This window comes from Lepisma saccharinum, chromosome 7, assembly GCF_977018435.1.
Source record: "Lepisma saccharinum chromosome 7, izLepSacc3.1, whole genome shotgun sequence".
NCBI classification, from domain to species: Eukaryota; Metazoa; Arthropoda; class Insecta; order Zygentoma; family Lepismatidae; genus Lepisma; species Lepisma saccharinum.
This window is the reverse complement of record NC_139235.1, coordinates 90,128,690-90,143,811: the sequence shown is the minus strand read 5'-3', so window position 1 is coordinate 90,143,811 and position 15,122 is coordinate 90,128,690. Positions and strand designations below refer to the sequence as shown.

The 15,122-nt window shown below is 38.4% G+C and overlaps 1 protein-coding gene across 1 annotated transcript; it reads right to left on the bottom strand.

The window, feature by feature from the left end:
- Positions 1-463: 463 nt before the first annotated feature.
- Positions 464-13,576, bottom strand: LOC145990556 (glutamate receptor ionotropic, delta-1-like). The gene is made up of 6 exons (XM_083126248.1): positions 13,561-13,576; positions 12,027-12,210; positions 11,221-11,457; positions 8,728-9,268; positions 2,641-3,330; positions 464-880 (listed from the first exon to the last, which is right to left on the bottom strand). The coding sequence occupies exons 1-6, from the start codon at positions 13,574-13,576 to the stop codon at positions 464-466; spliced, it is 2,085 nt and encodes a 694-aa protein (XP_082982374.1).
- Between the last annotated feature and the right edge of the window lie 1,546 nt (positions 13,577-15,122).

The following is a 15,122-nucleotide window of genomic DNA, read 5'->3' as shown; positions in this document are numbered from 1 at the left end:
CTTAATATGTATTTATTATGATAATTGGATTTGTCATATTGAAGTTTGTTGTAATGATATTTTATACCAGTGTTTGTGATACTTGTTTTGTGTAATTCAGATGAAATGTGTAAATATCTGAACATTTGTTGTCACAGTTAAGCAGTAAACCTGTTCTGTCACCAAGATCTCTGTATATATATATATATTATGTATTAACTATCTATGTTTGTGAATAAGTGTGTGTGTGTAAAGGAGGAAGGAGGGAGAATGTGTACGTGCGTACATACAAGTTGTAAATGAAAATGTAATATTTTGATATTACCTTTCTGTAATTGGAGACTTGTCTCTGTTGAAGGGAAATAAATAAATAAATAAATAAATAATTGTATGTTCCTGTTTTTCGCACATTTTCCCTTTCCCTGGCTTCAAAATTCCCCGTTATTGGGAAATTCCCCTCTGGAAACACCACTGTCCGAGACCATCACTTGTAAAAGTGCCGAAGAAAGAAACGTTTCGACTTCTTTCTCCGAGAGTAATACATGTAGAGGGCGTACTTGTCGAAAATCGGGTTTCGTTTGACAACGCAATGCCAATGAATGATTTCGCCCAGAAGAAGGACAATGCTGGCTGAATAGCCTATTGCGATAGCCACCAGCCCACCGTAGAGTTTCTTGAGGCTTATCAACGCCTTCACGTTTTCCTTCGATGGATCCTCTGCAGTGAGGACCGGTAGCATGACGTCATTCAACCATTTCTCCACTAAGCCTGCTTCGACCACGCGACGAAGGAATTTGTCCACTCGCGGTTTCAGAGGGGAGTTTTTCTGTAATCCAATGGATATCGGCATGTTTATGACGCAGTCTCCCATAATGTGCAAATTTCTTCCCAATACATGATCCTGAAAAAGAAAGAAAGATTTTGATTGATTGAAAGAATTGCTTTATTTTAATTCGCTTCTTGTGCCACTTTTGGCTGATTTGCGAAGATGAGGATGAGTGATGATATGATGAAATTGATGAATGGACACTCACAAACATCCATGCCCAGGCCAGAATTCGAACCCGGGACCCCCGGCGTCGTAGCGCGATGTGCTAACCACTCTGCCACGGGGGGCGGAAAGGAAAGAAAAGGAAATAATATTACTATAAATTACAATCACTAAAATGAAGGTTTTTAACACCAAATAGCTCTCACTTAAATGTTATAAGCATGCTTGGAGCATATACTTAATCAAAGTTGGCGGGCATTTCGATATTATAGTGGTTAAAGCTGTCATTTTGTATTCAAGGGATACCAGGTTAGACTCTCGAGAAACGTACACAGATATATGCATGCTACTTTGTTCCTATTAGCTTATCTATGCACAAAGCAAACTTAAAACAAATTTTGCCCATCAAAATTGACATCAGGATTCTAGTTCGAAGGATGCAATAGGATTCAAGGATAACGTGCTGTAACGAGAATATATCTATGCTTAATATGGTAGACGTAAGCTCCTTAGGAAAAACGGAACTAATTAAAGTCAGTGAATTAATAGATTTTTTGCAGAACAAATACTATGGGTAAAGTACAGGCACGTAGCCAGGGCGAGGGCTGAATCCCCCCCGAAATCCTACAAATATAGTGGTAATTAATTTTGCTTCCGTAGTAGGATTAAACATTAGATCGAAAAAAATTAGTGTATATTCTACCATTTAATCCAAAGAATAAATGGATCCGCAACTCTCAAAATGTATAGTTTTCTATGTGAGAGGTCACACACTTTATGAGTAAAATTTGGCCCTAATTTTTAAAACCTTCTTTAATGGAATGTGTAATAGTTAGTAACAAAATACAATAACTAGTATGAATTTCAGTACACTAACTGTATAAAATGTAAGAAAAATAATGGACAACACTTGTGTTGGATATTCACTCATACGGTAGATCGAGTAGGAATGTCTCTTCATTTATATAATAATAATAATAACAATAAATTTGGATTAAAATTGGTTGATTTTTAATAACTTATAATAGTTATTATTGTAAAATGGCAATAATAACCGTGGTAATTATTATTGTCAGTATTATTTCTACTAATCAAGTTTTATCAGCGGCCTGCCTCTCTTAAAATATTTCTGGCGACGCCTATGCTGATAAGAGATGAGCTCCCCCGAAACAAAATCTTTGCTACGGGCCTGGTAAAGTAAAAAACTACCAAGAACTCAAATCACTACGACTAGGCTGTAAAGTACATAGTTCTCAGTAAACACAGATACAAGTGCAAAATAAAATAATGCACAACCTCACAGAGGATAGTTCTGTTCATGAATCAGAATCTCGTTGGAGTGCATAAATAAAATTTTCAGTTGTGGAAAAGGGTTTGAAATTTGTGCGCAATATTTTGTTAACATTGTTGTGATCAGCGTCAGCCTATGGGAATCTTCGACCTGGAAACAAGGAGTAGCATTTCGTATTTGTGGAGAAAACGAAAGGTAAAATAAGAAAAATATATATTTTTTATCCTTGTGACCTTGACAGTAAATATACTAACAAAGAGAAACCAACTAAGAGACAGCCATTGATTCTATGAAGTTGTATAATCTGACTCATGTTGCAATGGATGTATCTAGTTTGAACTCTTGGAATCTATTAAAGATATGCTGGCAACATACTCACCAATTTAACGGTGGAGTACTTCAGGAAGTACACATTCTCATAATAGGCAAATTCTCCATTCGCCACTCGTCGAAATGCCTCTTCTGTGTCATACGTGACCACAAAATTCTCGCCGATAATTTGCCCATACTTGTCCAGCGAGGTCTCAAAGAATTCCTTGATGTTCTCCCCCCAGCCCCCACAAGTGAGGCGACTCATGGCCAGCTGCTCAAGTGTGTCAATGGTGATCTTCGGAGCCGGTTTGGCAAGGATGGCAGTCATGCTGGCTCTATAGGCGACGACGACCAGAAGGCAATACACCCACCACGAACCAGTAAGGAAGCGGATGGACCATCGTGTGGGTATCTTCGGTAGGGACACAAGAAGTAGCATTCCGTAGGTGTAGAGAATGCCGTTATCTAGTTCTCCAAACAGATTAAGACCTAGTGGTTCTTCTCCCTCAACCTTCCGGTGGAAGTGAGCCAGGAGGTAGAAGATGAGTCCGCTGAAGAAGAGGGTGACGATGATGGCAACCCACATGTACGTCTCGAAGGGGAGGATGAGTGTCTTCCAGGACACATCTGTCACCGTCTGTGGGGTGAGGAAGGTGAGGCATTCTGTGTTGTAAGGGATGCTCAGGTCCAAGTTCTCTATGTAGTAAGGGATGTGATATAGATTGGCCAGGGCTACTTCTGCACGTCCTGCGATCATCTGCCAATAGATATGAATATATACTTTTTAGAATCTGAAATGCTCATATACATGTACAGTCACTGGAAATAAAATGGGACACCTAGATCCCGACATAATGGCTTAATTGCAATACGTTATGTGTGTTGCCTAACTGTGCGGCGATAGATGGCAATTTAAAGCAAATTTTCAGTGCCAACTTCTACCAACGATGCAACACACATAACGCCTTTCAGGATCTAGGTGTCCCATTTTTATTGCTGGTGACTACATCTATATATATAAAAATGGATGTATGTATGTGTGGGTAAGACACCCCTGCCACCCCTAAGGGTGAGGATGGGACGAGGTGACTTGTAAAAATAATCGAGAACCACCGATATTGAATTCCGCACAAACAGACATCCATGACTCTATGCAATCCGCACAACGATAGTGTTTCTCGGGTTGCTAACATTGAGGCTGTGTTGCGGATGGAATCCATAGTTTACGTGACACTCCCAACGCGGTTCAACTCCAAGTTCATCCCCTATCGGCATGGTGGGTGAGGGGGGTGAAAAATAAAATGCCACAAATGACCTAGATTAGTGTCGAATCCATAGTTTTCAGAGTCGCTAAGCTAATTGATGACATTCACGATTACATTTAAAATTTGTTACATTTTACACTATAGTTAGAATTCATTATTTTCCTGTCTAATACAAGATTGGGATAAATAAATACCCGGGCAACGTCGGGTAATCAGCTTACCCTTACCCTTACCATCCGGCGCTACAGCTCCTGTCGGGCCATGGCCTCCTCCACTATGTCCCTCCATTTCTGTCTTTCCTGGCATTTCTGTATCCATCTTGTTGCTCCTATCTTGTTTAGGTCCATGCATACTTCTTCCTTCCATCTGCTTCTAGGTCTTCCTTTCCTTTTAGTTGAATATAGCTTACTCTCTATTATTCTTCTCGGCATGACATCTTTTGGTAGGCGGTATACATGTCCTATCCAGCTGATTCTCCTGGCCTTGATAAAGCGAACTATATTTTTATGTTTTATTAGTTCCTCTAGTTCGTGGTTGTATTTTATTCTCCATCCTGTTTCTTCTCTAGTTGGTCCAAATATTTTTCTTAATATTGCTCTTTCAAATACCATTAGCCTTCTTTCTGTGTCTTTGGTCAACGTCCAAGTTTCAGCTCCATATGTTACTACTGGCCTGATTAATGTATTGTATATTTTCATTTTTGTTGTTCTTGTTATTATCTTACTTTTCAGCAGATTTCTATTTGCATAATATGCTCTATTTCCTGCTCTAATCCTTCCTTCCACGCATCTTCCTATGTTATTTATTTCATTTATTTGATTTCCCAGGTATTTGAATTCATGTACTACCTAGAACTTCTTATTACCTATCTCTATTTCTTTTCTTCTTTCTGGTTTTCGTGCTATTTTCATATATTTTGTTTTATTTATGTTTACTTCTAGGCCCATTTCCTTAGTATGGTTCTCCATGTCGTTAAATACTTGTATTAACTTATTCATAGATCTTGCAATGATTGCTATATCATCCGCATAAGCGCAGATTTGTGAGCTTCTATTAAAGATGGTACCTCTTTGGTCAATCCGTTTTATAGCATCATTCAATGCTGTATTAAATAGTGTAGTCGACAATCCGTCCCCTTGTTTTACACCTTTGTCAAATGTAAACTCTTCACTAAGTTGTCCTTTTACTTTTACTCTTGCTGAGGTGTCCATCAGTGTCATCTGTACAAGTTGTCTTAATTTTTTGGGTATACCAATTCTTTCCATTGCTTTAATTAGTTCTTCTCTTTGTACACTATCAAAGGCCTGTTTAAAATCTACAAATAGCATATGTAGTTCGCTCCCATGTTCATAATGTTTCTCTAATATTTGTCTAATTACGAATATTTGGTCTATGGTGCTCTTATTTTCCCGGAATCCTGCTTGATACTCTCCAAGGATGGGTTCAATTATTTCCTGTATCCTTTTGTTTAATATGCTCGAGAATATTTTATATCCAACATTTAACAATGTTATTCCTCTATAGTTGCTGCAATTGTATTTGTCTCCTTTCTTATAAATGGCACATATAATTCCTTGTCTCCATTCGTCCGGTAGTTCCTCCTTTCTCCATATTTTACTAATCAGCTCATGTATTTTCTGGTATAGTTGTGTGCCTCCATGTTTAATCATTTCGGCTACCATATTATCACTTCCTGGTGCTTTATTATTTTTCAATCTCCTGATTGCTTTTATTACTTCATCTAACGTTGGTGGTTCTATTGTTTCTTCTTCCTCTTCTTCTGTTTCCCGTTCTGTATTTCCGGCTTCTATTCCATTTTCTCTTCTTGACAGTTTTTCTTTGAAATTTTCTGCCCACCGTTTTCTGATCTGTCTTTCTTCATACAGCATTTCTCCATTTTTATCTTTATATCCTTCAATTTCTGGTTTCTATTCTTATGTAAGACTGAACATGGCTTGATAGAATTTTCTTCTCTCATTTTTTTTTCTAGTTCCTCTACTTCCACTAATCTTTGTTTTAAATATTGTCTTTTCTTTTGGGTACATATTCTTTTAGCGGCTCTTCTTGATTCTGTGTACCTTGCACAGTTGCTTCTAGTTTCTCTCTGTAACTTCTTATTTCTTGCTTCATTCTTCTTCTGGATGGCCTCTTCGCATTCTTCATCAAACCATGGTTTTCCATATTCTCTTTTCTTTTCTCCTATTTTCTCTTCAGCTGTTTTTAGTATTATTGATTTTATATTTTTCCATTCTTCATTACTATTCCTCTCTTCTATCTCTTCTATTTGCTCAGTAATTTTTTCATTAATGGTGGCTCTAAAGGTTTCACACACCTCTCTATCTTTAAATTTCTATGTGTCCCATCTTTTTCCTAACATTCTTTGTTTTCTTCTGTCCACTTTAACAATTTTTAATCTTATTTTTGCTCGCACCATGTAGTGATCCGAATAGATGTTAGGTCCTCTCAGGCTCCTGACATCCATTACCGATGACCTATATCTTTTATTGGTGAGAACATGGTCAATTTGGTTTACTTCTTGGGTTCCTGGAATCTTCCAAGTTCCTAAATGAATGTTTTTATGTGGGAAAGTGGTACTACTTATTATCAAATTGTTTCTTAAAGCAAATTGTATTAGATATGCTCCGTTTTCATTACTTATGCTGTGGAGAGTATGTTCTCCGCTAGCCTTATATGTGGCTTCCTCCTTCCCAATTTTAGCATTAAAATCACCAATAATTAATATCTGGTCATTTTTGGATATTTTCTCATATGTACTTTCTAATAATTCATAAAATGTCTCTTTTTCTCTATCTTCTTTTTCTTCAGTTGGTGCATGTATTGACAGCAACGTTAGATTTCTAAACTTTCCTTTTAATCTCAATCTACAGATTCTCTCATTTATTGTTTCTATCTCCAATATTTTCTTGCTGGTTTCTTTCTGAATCATAAAATCAGTTCCAAATAACCAAGTTCTTTCTCTGGTTCCACTATATATCATGGTAAACTCTGGTCTTCTTATAATTCCACTTCCCTGCCATCTTATCTCTTGTAATGCCATTACATCTATCTTATATTTCATCAATTCTTGTGCCATTTCCATCATCTTTCCTGCTTGTAGCATAGTTTGGGTATTCCATGTTCCAATCCTTATCTCGTAGTCCTTTAAAAGTTTGCCAGGTTCATTTCCTTGATATCTTCCTTTCCGAGGCATAGTGTTTGGTTTCTGAACCATTTTTTGTTTTATGGGGCCGGGTTGTTAGCCCTGCGCCCAACCCCCAACCTGGAGGACCAGGTAATTTTCTGTTGGGGTGTTCTTCCCCTAGCCTTTGCCAGTCCCCTGGCTCCTGCAAGGCAACAGTGCTGATTTTGGTCCGCCCTGGCTATGCCAGTACTATATATATCTATATAGCATTCCCCTATCGGCCACCTGGGGAGGCGCCCGGTTGGAGATCAGCAACTCCTGGCCGGGCGGGTAATCAGCTAGTTAGCACTATTTAAAACTATACAAATTCTTATTCTCAACGTTTCGACACAATCTCACATGTCTCATAAATAGGGTAGATCGGCGGAAATCGGATCACGGGGGAATTCGGGCCGTTTTGAATTTACGCGCTTACAACTGGCAGATTAATGTGAAAAAAATAATTCCCGTTTTAACATTATCCTGCTAGCTGCAGAGAGAAATGAACACTTCATGCTACGAGCACAGGAAGAGCGCCAGTTGATTCTCTCGGTCTCTGAAGTTAGAGATGCTGATGGGGTGCGGACCTTACTATGAAGGGTTCGACGAGTATTTAATAGAAGAAAATCAATTATATATTTATTTAGTCTCAAATATATAGGGTGGCGCATATTGTATCTACCAATATAAGATGGCAACCCTGTCGGAACGCAGGTGCGCATGCGCAGAAATTTCCCATGCTTAGGCAGCTGCAAGTCTCACAATGGAGTCCAATAGTGTGACGTCACAGCAGACGACGCGCTGGGACTGAGTCTTCGCAACGAGAGAACGTGTTTTCTTCGTATCCAATTCAATGCTATTTTCGTTCGGAAGGGGTAGCTTTAATTATTGTGACAGCAGTTAAGAAACAAAATTGTTATGTGCATCGTACATCAATGTAGAGATAAGATTTAGGAGAATACGTCTATATATAACATATACCTTACAGATGAGAATGTAAAGAATAAATGGAGTAGGAAATCGAGTAAAGCGAATGCTCCAAAAGAAATCTCAGCCAATGGGCATCGTCGGTTCAATCGCCTGAGGCTGCTGGTCTCTCACGGTTTCCCACTATCCATAGCGGCAGCGTGGCCGATTTCAGATCGGCTGAACTTCGGGTCGGCTTCGGCTGTACTTCAAAGTGGAATGCTTTGAAAATGCATGATTTTCTTACTCCGGTTATTCTTTACCTTATCCTCTGTAAGGTATGTGTGATATATAGTCGTATTCTCCGAAATCTCATCTTTACAGTGATGTACGATACGCATCATAATTTTGTTTCATAACTGCTGTCGCAATAATTAAAGCTACCCCTTCCGAAGGAAAATAGCTTTGAATTGGATAGGAAGAAAACACGTTCTCTCGTTGTGAAGACTCAGTCCCAGCGCGTCGTTGAAACGTTACATGTTAAGTGTTTTTACATCTTAATAAACTGCCTTGGTCAGCAACTTAGTGTTTTTCGATATATAAACCTAATCTATCTTTTATCGTATGTCCAATCACTGCATGTTCACTTTTCCTGTTAAGAGGAAGGAAATCCTCAATGGCCCCTATTTATTTCGCAGCTTAACTGTAGAGTTGCAATGGTAACTAACTTACTTCTTGAGCAAAGTAACTGTACCTAACAAAGCAACTTTACAAAAACTGCATCAGATCTAGAAATACTAACCTCACCAAGCATTCCATCATAAGATCCATTCACCAACTTCTTCCCCCATTTCAGATCATGGCCTGCTTCGTAAATCACCTTTTCAAAGTTCATGGCCTCGGCCAGGGTATCCAGAACTTCTATCTCCAGGCCTCCGAAATTGGTTCCCTCGTCATCGTCCCCAAGGTAACGACTTCTACCCCCAAGAGAATTTGTCCCAAGCCTCACTGCCGAGGGGATATGCTCGAAGGTCACGACCTTCAGCGCCTGACCTCGAAGGTCCGAAGTCTTATCCACGAACAGCTGCTTCTGCTTCTTGAACCTTCCGTTCTTCCAGATGGTCAGGGGTCTGGCGGTGAGGACGTCTTCGATTGGCGATGGAAAAGGGACCGTCAGGAGCTCGAACCAAGTAGTCACAGGTTTTCCGCGCCTTATACGAGCCTTGTTTCCGCGTACGAAAACGACGTTCACCATCTTTTTCCATAGATAGTTCAACTGATGACGAAACAGTCGACGGTCGTAGAGTAACACGAAGTTCGCTCTGGTGTCCAGAAGCCGATACCTAAAAATTAACAAAGTTAGACATTTCAAGGTACAGATAACGGAAATAAACTTCATTATAGTTATTTGAACAGAATGCGTTAAATCGAAAAAAAATAAATTATAATGCAAATGCAGGAACCACTTTATGTTTTCATTTTCTACCATTTAAAACCAAATAATTAAATCGTTGAAATGGCTTCACAATTTTCAAATTCCAAATATTAGAGTTTTATGTCAGAGGTCACGCAAATGATTGATTTGGTTTTCTGTCATTTTTGGCTAATCGCGAAGATGAGAATGAGTGATGATATGATGAAATTGTTAAGAGAACACAAAGAACGCACGTGCCCAGGCCGGAATTCGAACCCAGGACCTATGTTTTTTTTATTAATAGAGATAGCCTATTCCAAACAAAAGCATAAATAAGACATTTTACGGATTTCTTCGGCTAAAGGCAATTTTCAAAGTAAAAATCGATAATTTATTCAAAGATAAAACTGAATAAGAAACTGATGGACTAAAGAAAGGGGGGGAGGGCGCTAATGGTTCGTTCCTAAATTTATACCCTGCCGAAGAAAGAGTGATTCACTAGACAGTTAACCCAGATAATTTATGTTGATTATACTAATAACTGCATTTCTTCATATTTTCATTTCAGTAAGACTCAGTTAAAAAAATTACTAGGACCTGATTTCATTGGGTTAGTAAAGATGTATTTTCAGCTTGAAAACACTGACGGAAAAATATTTATATCCTAAAGATTAGTATCCCCCCTAACTTTAATGCTCATTCCCCTTGGAATACCCTCGACAATAAATCTATAAGAAGTGGATATTGCCCTCCCCCCCACAATTTTCATGCTCAGTCCCCTCTTACTGGAATACCCTGGACAATTGCTACTAAATATTTATATGCCAAAGCTGGATATTGTCCTCCCCTCCAACTTAAATGCTCAGTCCCTTAATTGGAATGCTCTTGACAATTACTACTGAATGGCGATATGCTAGATATTGTCCTACACAACAATACTTTCGTCTCTTTACGAATCTTTTGCCACAAAAATAATCAATAAATTATGACATATTTAACTTATAGTATCTATTACTGAATCAATTACTCAGTCAAATTCCCATTACAGGAAATTTGAATACAAGAGTTCCGGGATGCAATCTGCATATTGGGGTTACCTTGGTTTCATCCATACTTTAATCCCATTGGCTGAAACAAAAAACCTGTTACGTGTTATTTGTTTATACTGTAGTCTGGTTGATATTTATTAAGTGCACATTCTTCATCTTTTGTAACAAACTAAGAACAATGCACACGAATCTTTACAAGTTGACACAATTTGAGAACTAAATCCGAAATAGAATAAGTGATTGATTGTTCTTCCTTCTTAAAATGCTTGTCTCTGACACAATTACCATTTAATGAAATAGCAAATAGATATTGAATCTCAATAAAAAAAAGAAAAGTGTTCCCCTGTGCATAGCACCACGCCATGAAGGCGTATAGGGGGTGTGGGGGTAACGCCCCACACTTTCTTGATCCGGTCGTGAGTGGGGGTGATGTGATCAGCATCACGCCCCTAACCGCCTTTACCCCCCAGGGTTTCCCCCAGGTACCCATGTTATTCGACGCTGGGTGGGCGCCGGGGCCGCTTCCACCGTTAGAAAAGTTTCCGGATTTGAACCGGCCGGGGATCGAACCCGGGACCTTGAGCATGGTAGTCAGACGCGTTACCGCCAAGAAAATGAAACATTAAACTTCAAGGTCATTACAAGAGGTCCCGGGTTCGAATCCCAGCCTGTTCTTTGTGAGAGTTCCTTCATCAATTTTATCCTCATCTTTGCAATTAGCCAAAAGTGGCAGAAAAGCGAAGTAACGCAAACCAAATCAACAACAACAGTATTAAAAAATGTCCAATGTGTTTGGGAAGATGAAATTATTCTATAGAAATATTGCACTTACCTGTCACCAAACTTAAGAAACCTGGAGAGCTGAAATCCGTTAGCAATGAGGATGATATATCCATTGCACCCATCCTTCCGCACCTGGCGAATAGCTTTCAGAGTTTTGTAATGGGGAGTTCCCAAGTCTTCATAATCTTTCACAGACACTTTGAAGAATGGAGTTTGGCCAAGAGTATCAAAGAATTCGGCGTGCAGGAGAGTTGTATAAATAGAATCAGTTATTACACACAGGCACCTGCAGAGAAACAATGATTAAGTAGAATTTTATCTGCAATTATCTCTGAATGAAAACAATTCTCGAATTAGATCATTCCATAAACAACTATAGCATACTGACCAAAGACTCAGTCTGAATACATTGTGCTGGGACGCATTTTTTTTTTGTTTTTTTTTGTTTTGTTTTTTGTCAAGACCTAATGAGGTTTTGGTTGAAAATATTAGAAAGATATAATTCATTGTCATGTTTAATTTCTTAATCTTTCTCAACTTTTAGAAACGTTTCTTCTAGCTAGTTGTTTTGTGTAAGGTTCGAAATTTCTGAAAGAAATAGTGAACATTTTTTAATATTTTTAAATTTTCAAAATATCAGAATGTAAATGTCTATGTATAATTTCGGAAAGGTTATAGATTCATTGTGTCCGAATATTTTGAACAGATAAGCTTGGAGAGAGTTGACAATAATTTATTAGGGACTTATGGCACCCCAAATACTGGCACGGAGATAAGTCCCTTGCATCGCTCTTCTAGTTAATCACACACTGGATTTTTTTAAGTCATAAAATATTGTAAAATTTTGTAACTAACCTGAGGCGGCCCATCCTTATAACAATATCCTGGAGAAGTTTTTCAAGTAATCTATGTCTTTCTATTTCGTTGATAGCAACATCTGGAAAGTTAGCGCGGTTCTTGTTCACAAGTGTAAGTAGAAAACAAAGTATTCCAAGATAATTGTTTACGTATGTTCCAGCAATCATGTCGTTCTCGAAACCTGAAAAAGAAAGTCACGATGTGCTATGATGGACACGTTTCTATAAATTAACCTAATCGGCCACACGAACAGCATTGTAACCAAATGTTCTTGGTGATGAAGATGAACATATATAAAGCGTTTTTCTTAGCATCCAGAATGTGGTAGTGATATCAAGTCTGCTTTATGCGCATAAAGGCTGATCGGAACGAGACCTAGACTTTAAAGTGATATCCGAACCACTATGCGCCTCCACTGAGTATCGAACCCGATTACAAGGCGACGACGCTGCCACTACGCCAACGGGGAGGCCCGTACTGTTAGTGAGAATGGAAGCCTTTTTCTGCACCGTGAGACATCTGTTTGGAGTAACAACGTATAAGAATAAACAGAAGGTATGAGTGGAAGCGGCCCCGGCGCCTACCCAGCGTCGAATAACATGGGTACCTGGGGGAAACCCTGGGGGGTAAAGGCGGTCAGGGGCGTGATGCTGATCACATCACCCCACTCACGACCGGATCAAGAAAGTGTGGGGCGTTACCCCCACACCCCCTATACGCCTTCATGGCGTGGTGCTATGCACAGGGGAACACTTCACCTTTTATGAGTGATTATCGTGCTATTTTTGAGACATTTGGGTTTTGTTAGTTACAGCGTTGTTCATGTGACCTATTCAACTACTCCCTCTGTCCCATAATTATAGTCCGGTATGCCAAAATGGTAGTACAGGACTGGCAGACGAAGAGGCAGATGGAAAGCACAATTTGTACCGATCCTTGAGTAATAAAGTTGTATGACTCATTCCCATGTTTCATGTTCTTCTTCTGTATACACCAGTGTCACAGTTTGAATATCGGGCAATTATTATGAGTCAACAAACAAAGGTGTACCGGACCGGACAATAATTATGGGACAGATGGAGTATTATGAATGTTCTCATTCCGGCAAGGTACTACGATTAATAAAAATTAAATGGATCTTATTCACTTGACGTCATGATGCAGTGCACTTTGGGAAGAAACAGCATGAAGTCGGGCAAACAGATTTGCACGTGTTAAGGAAAGCGTATGAGAAGCCTCCTTACAGCGAGAAATGTGCAATGTTTTATTTGTACACACTCCTCAATTAAATCATTTCGGCAAAAATCATGCGCACAATGTTTTTGTTTTCAACGCAGAAGATCTGTTTTTCCGAAATATGGCGGCGGAGCATGATATCTCGCAATGAGTTGTGGAGGAAGTTGTTCACTGAATATCATCCATAGCGGAGATTTGCACTCAGAACTTCCGCAACGAGGTTCATTGCTGAAATAACAATTATTACTCACCACACAGAGGATTGACCTTGCATAAGTGTTGCTTTGTGACTCACTGTCTCCCGTTATCATTAACTCCTAACAAGTCTCTGTGAAAGACCAGTAAGTAGCTAATATATATTCGAAGACAGATCGAAAAGTTCAATGATTTTTTTATCGCCTTGCATTTGCTACTTTGCACCGTGGGAAACATGTAACCTATGATTTCGTTTACCTTCTTACATTGTAATGCTTGATAAAGTGGAAGGAGAAAATAATTAAACATGGACGCACGCGAGAATGCATTATTCATTGAAGACATGGCCGTAGACAGAATAAAAAATTCAGGGGGGTTCGCCAGAAATTTTTAGGAGCGATCAGGCCATTGTTAAATTTGAATAATAAAAATAGCAATGAATATTATTATACAAAGGTAATTAAAATCTCATAAAATAACTATTATTATTAATAATAATAATATTATTGCTGTTTTTCTCATAATCATATGAGTCTAATCTCATAAAAATAAACTATTATTATTATTAATAATAATATTGCTGTTACAGTAAACCCTCGTTAACACGAATATCAAGGGACCGAAAAATGAAGAGTTCGTGTTAAAAAATATCGTGCTAACCGGCGACTCAATTTTATTGTTGCGATACAGTTCTTTCTACACATTAACCATTTACAATACGTATTATGTATGTCATCATATAAAACACTACTACAGTACTACAGTAATTAACTTTAAAAAAAAAACACAGATCATTTTCTGTGAAAAATTCCTGTATATTGCGCTTGCAGACGGGAACGCAAATGCTTGATAACTTCACAGCCAACTGTACTCATAGCTTCCGTAAAACTAGCGGTCAATTCGGATGTTGCAGTGAAAACGTTCTAAAGTGTCCAATAGAATAGAAAAGCACATCTGAACACAAAACTGAATTTGTTGTTTAAATACGTATAAGCTCATTGTTGACGCGATGATCGCGGTTGTCGAGCAATTGCACCCAACTTCTAATCTTGATGTTACTCGTACTGGCTATGTTTTAAAGAATAGAAAAACACATTTGAACACATTGTTGATCTGAATATGTTGGTTACAATACTGTATAAGTTTATTGTTAACAAGATGATAGAGATTGTTGAGCGATTTCTTACATACCTAGCAGAGGAACGACAGAGGAACAACAGAAAAAAATTATGAAAAACTTTGAAAGTTCGTGTTAAATGAGATCTAATGACGCAACGGACTAAAAAAACAGTTCGTAATTCGTGGTAACCGAAATTCGTGTTAACCGATAAAACTTTCTATAAGATATAATACAATCCCTGCCGGGACCAACAACCTAACCGAAGTTTGTGTTAACGAGGGTTTACTGTATTATATCCTTGAGGACACTTTCCTACTCGATCCAACAGATGAATGAATATCCAGCGCAACCGGTTTTCAGTCTTTTTTTTTTTTTTTTTACGTATCATGCAGTTAGTGTACTGAAATGCATAGTTATTTTATTCTGTTATTAACTTTTAGATTCCTTGTACAAAGAAACACAACTTTCAAAGTTGATAGAAATTTTAGTCATAAAGTTTATGTTGTGTCAAGCCGGGTTAAAACCTTATCTAACAGGGAATT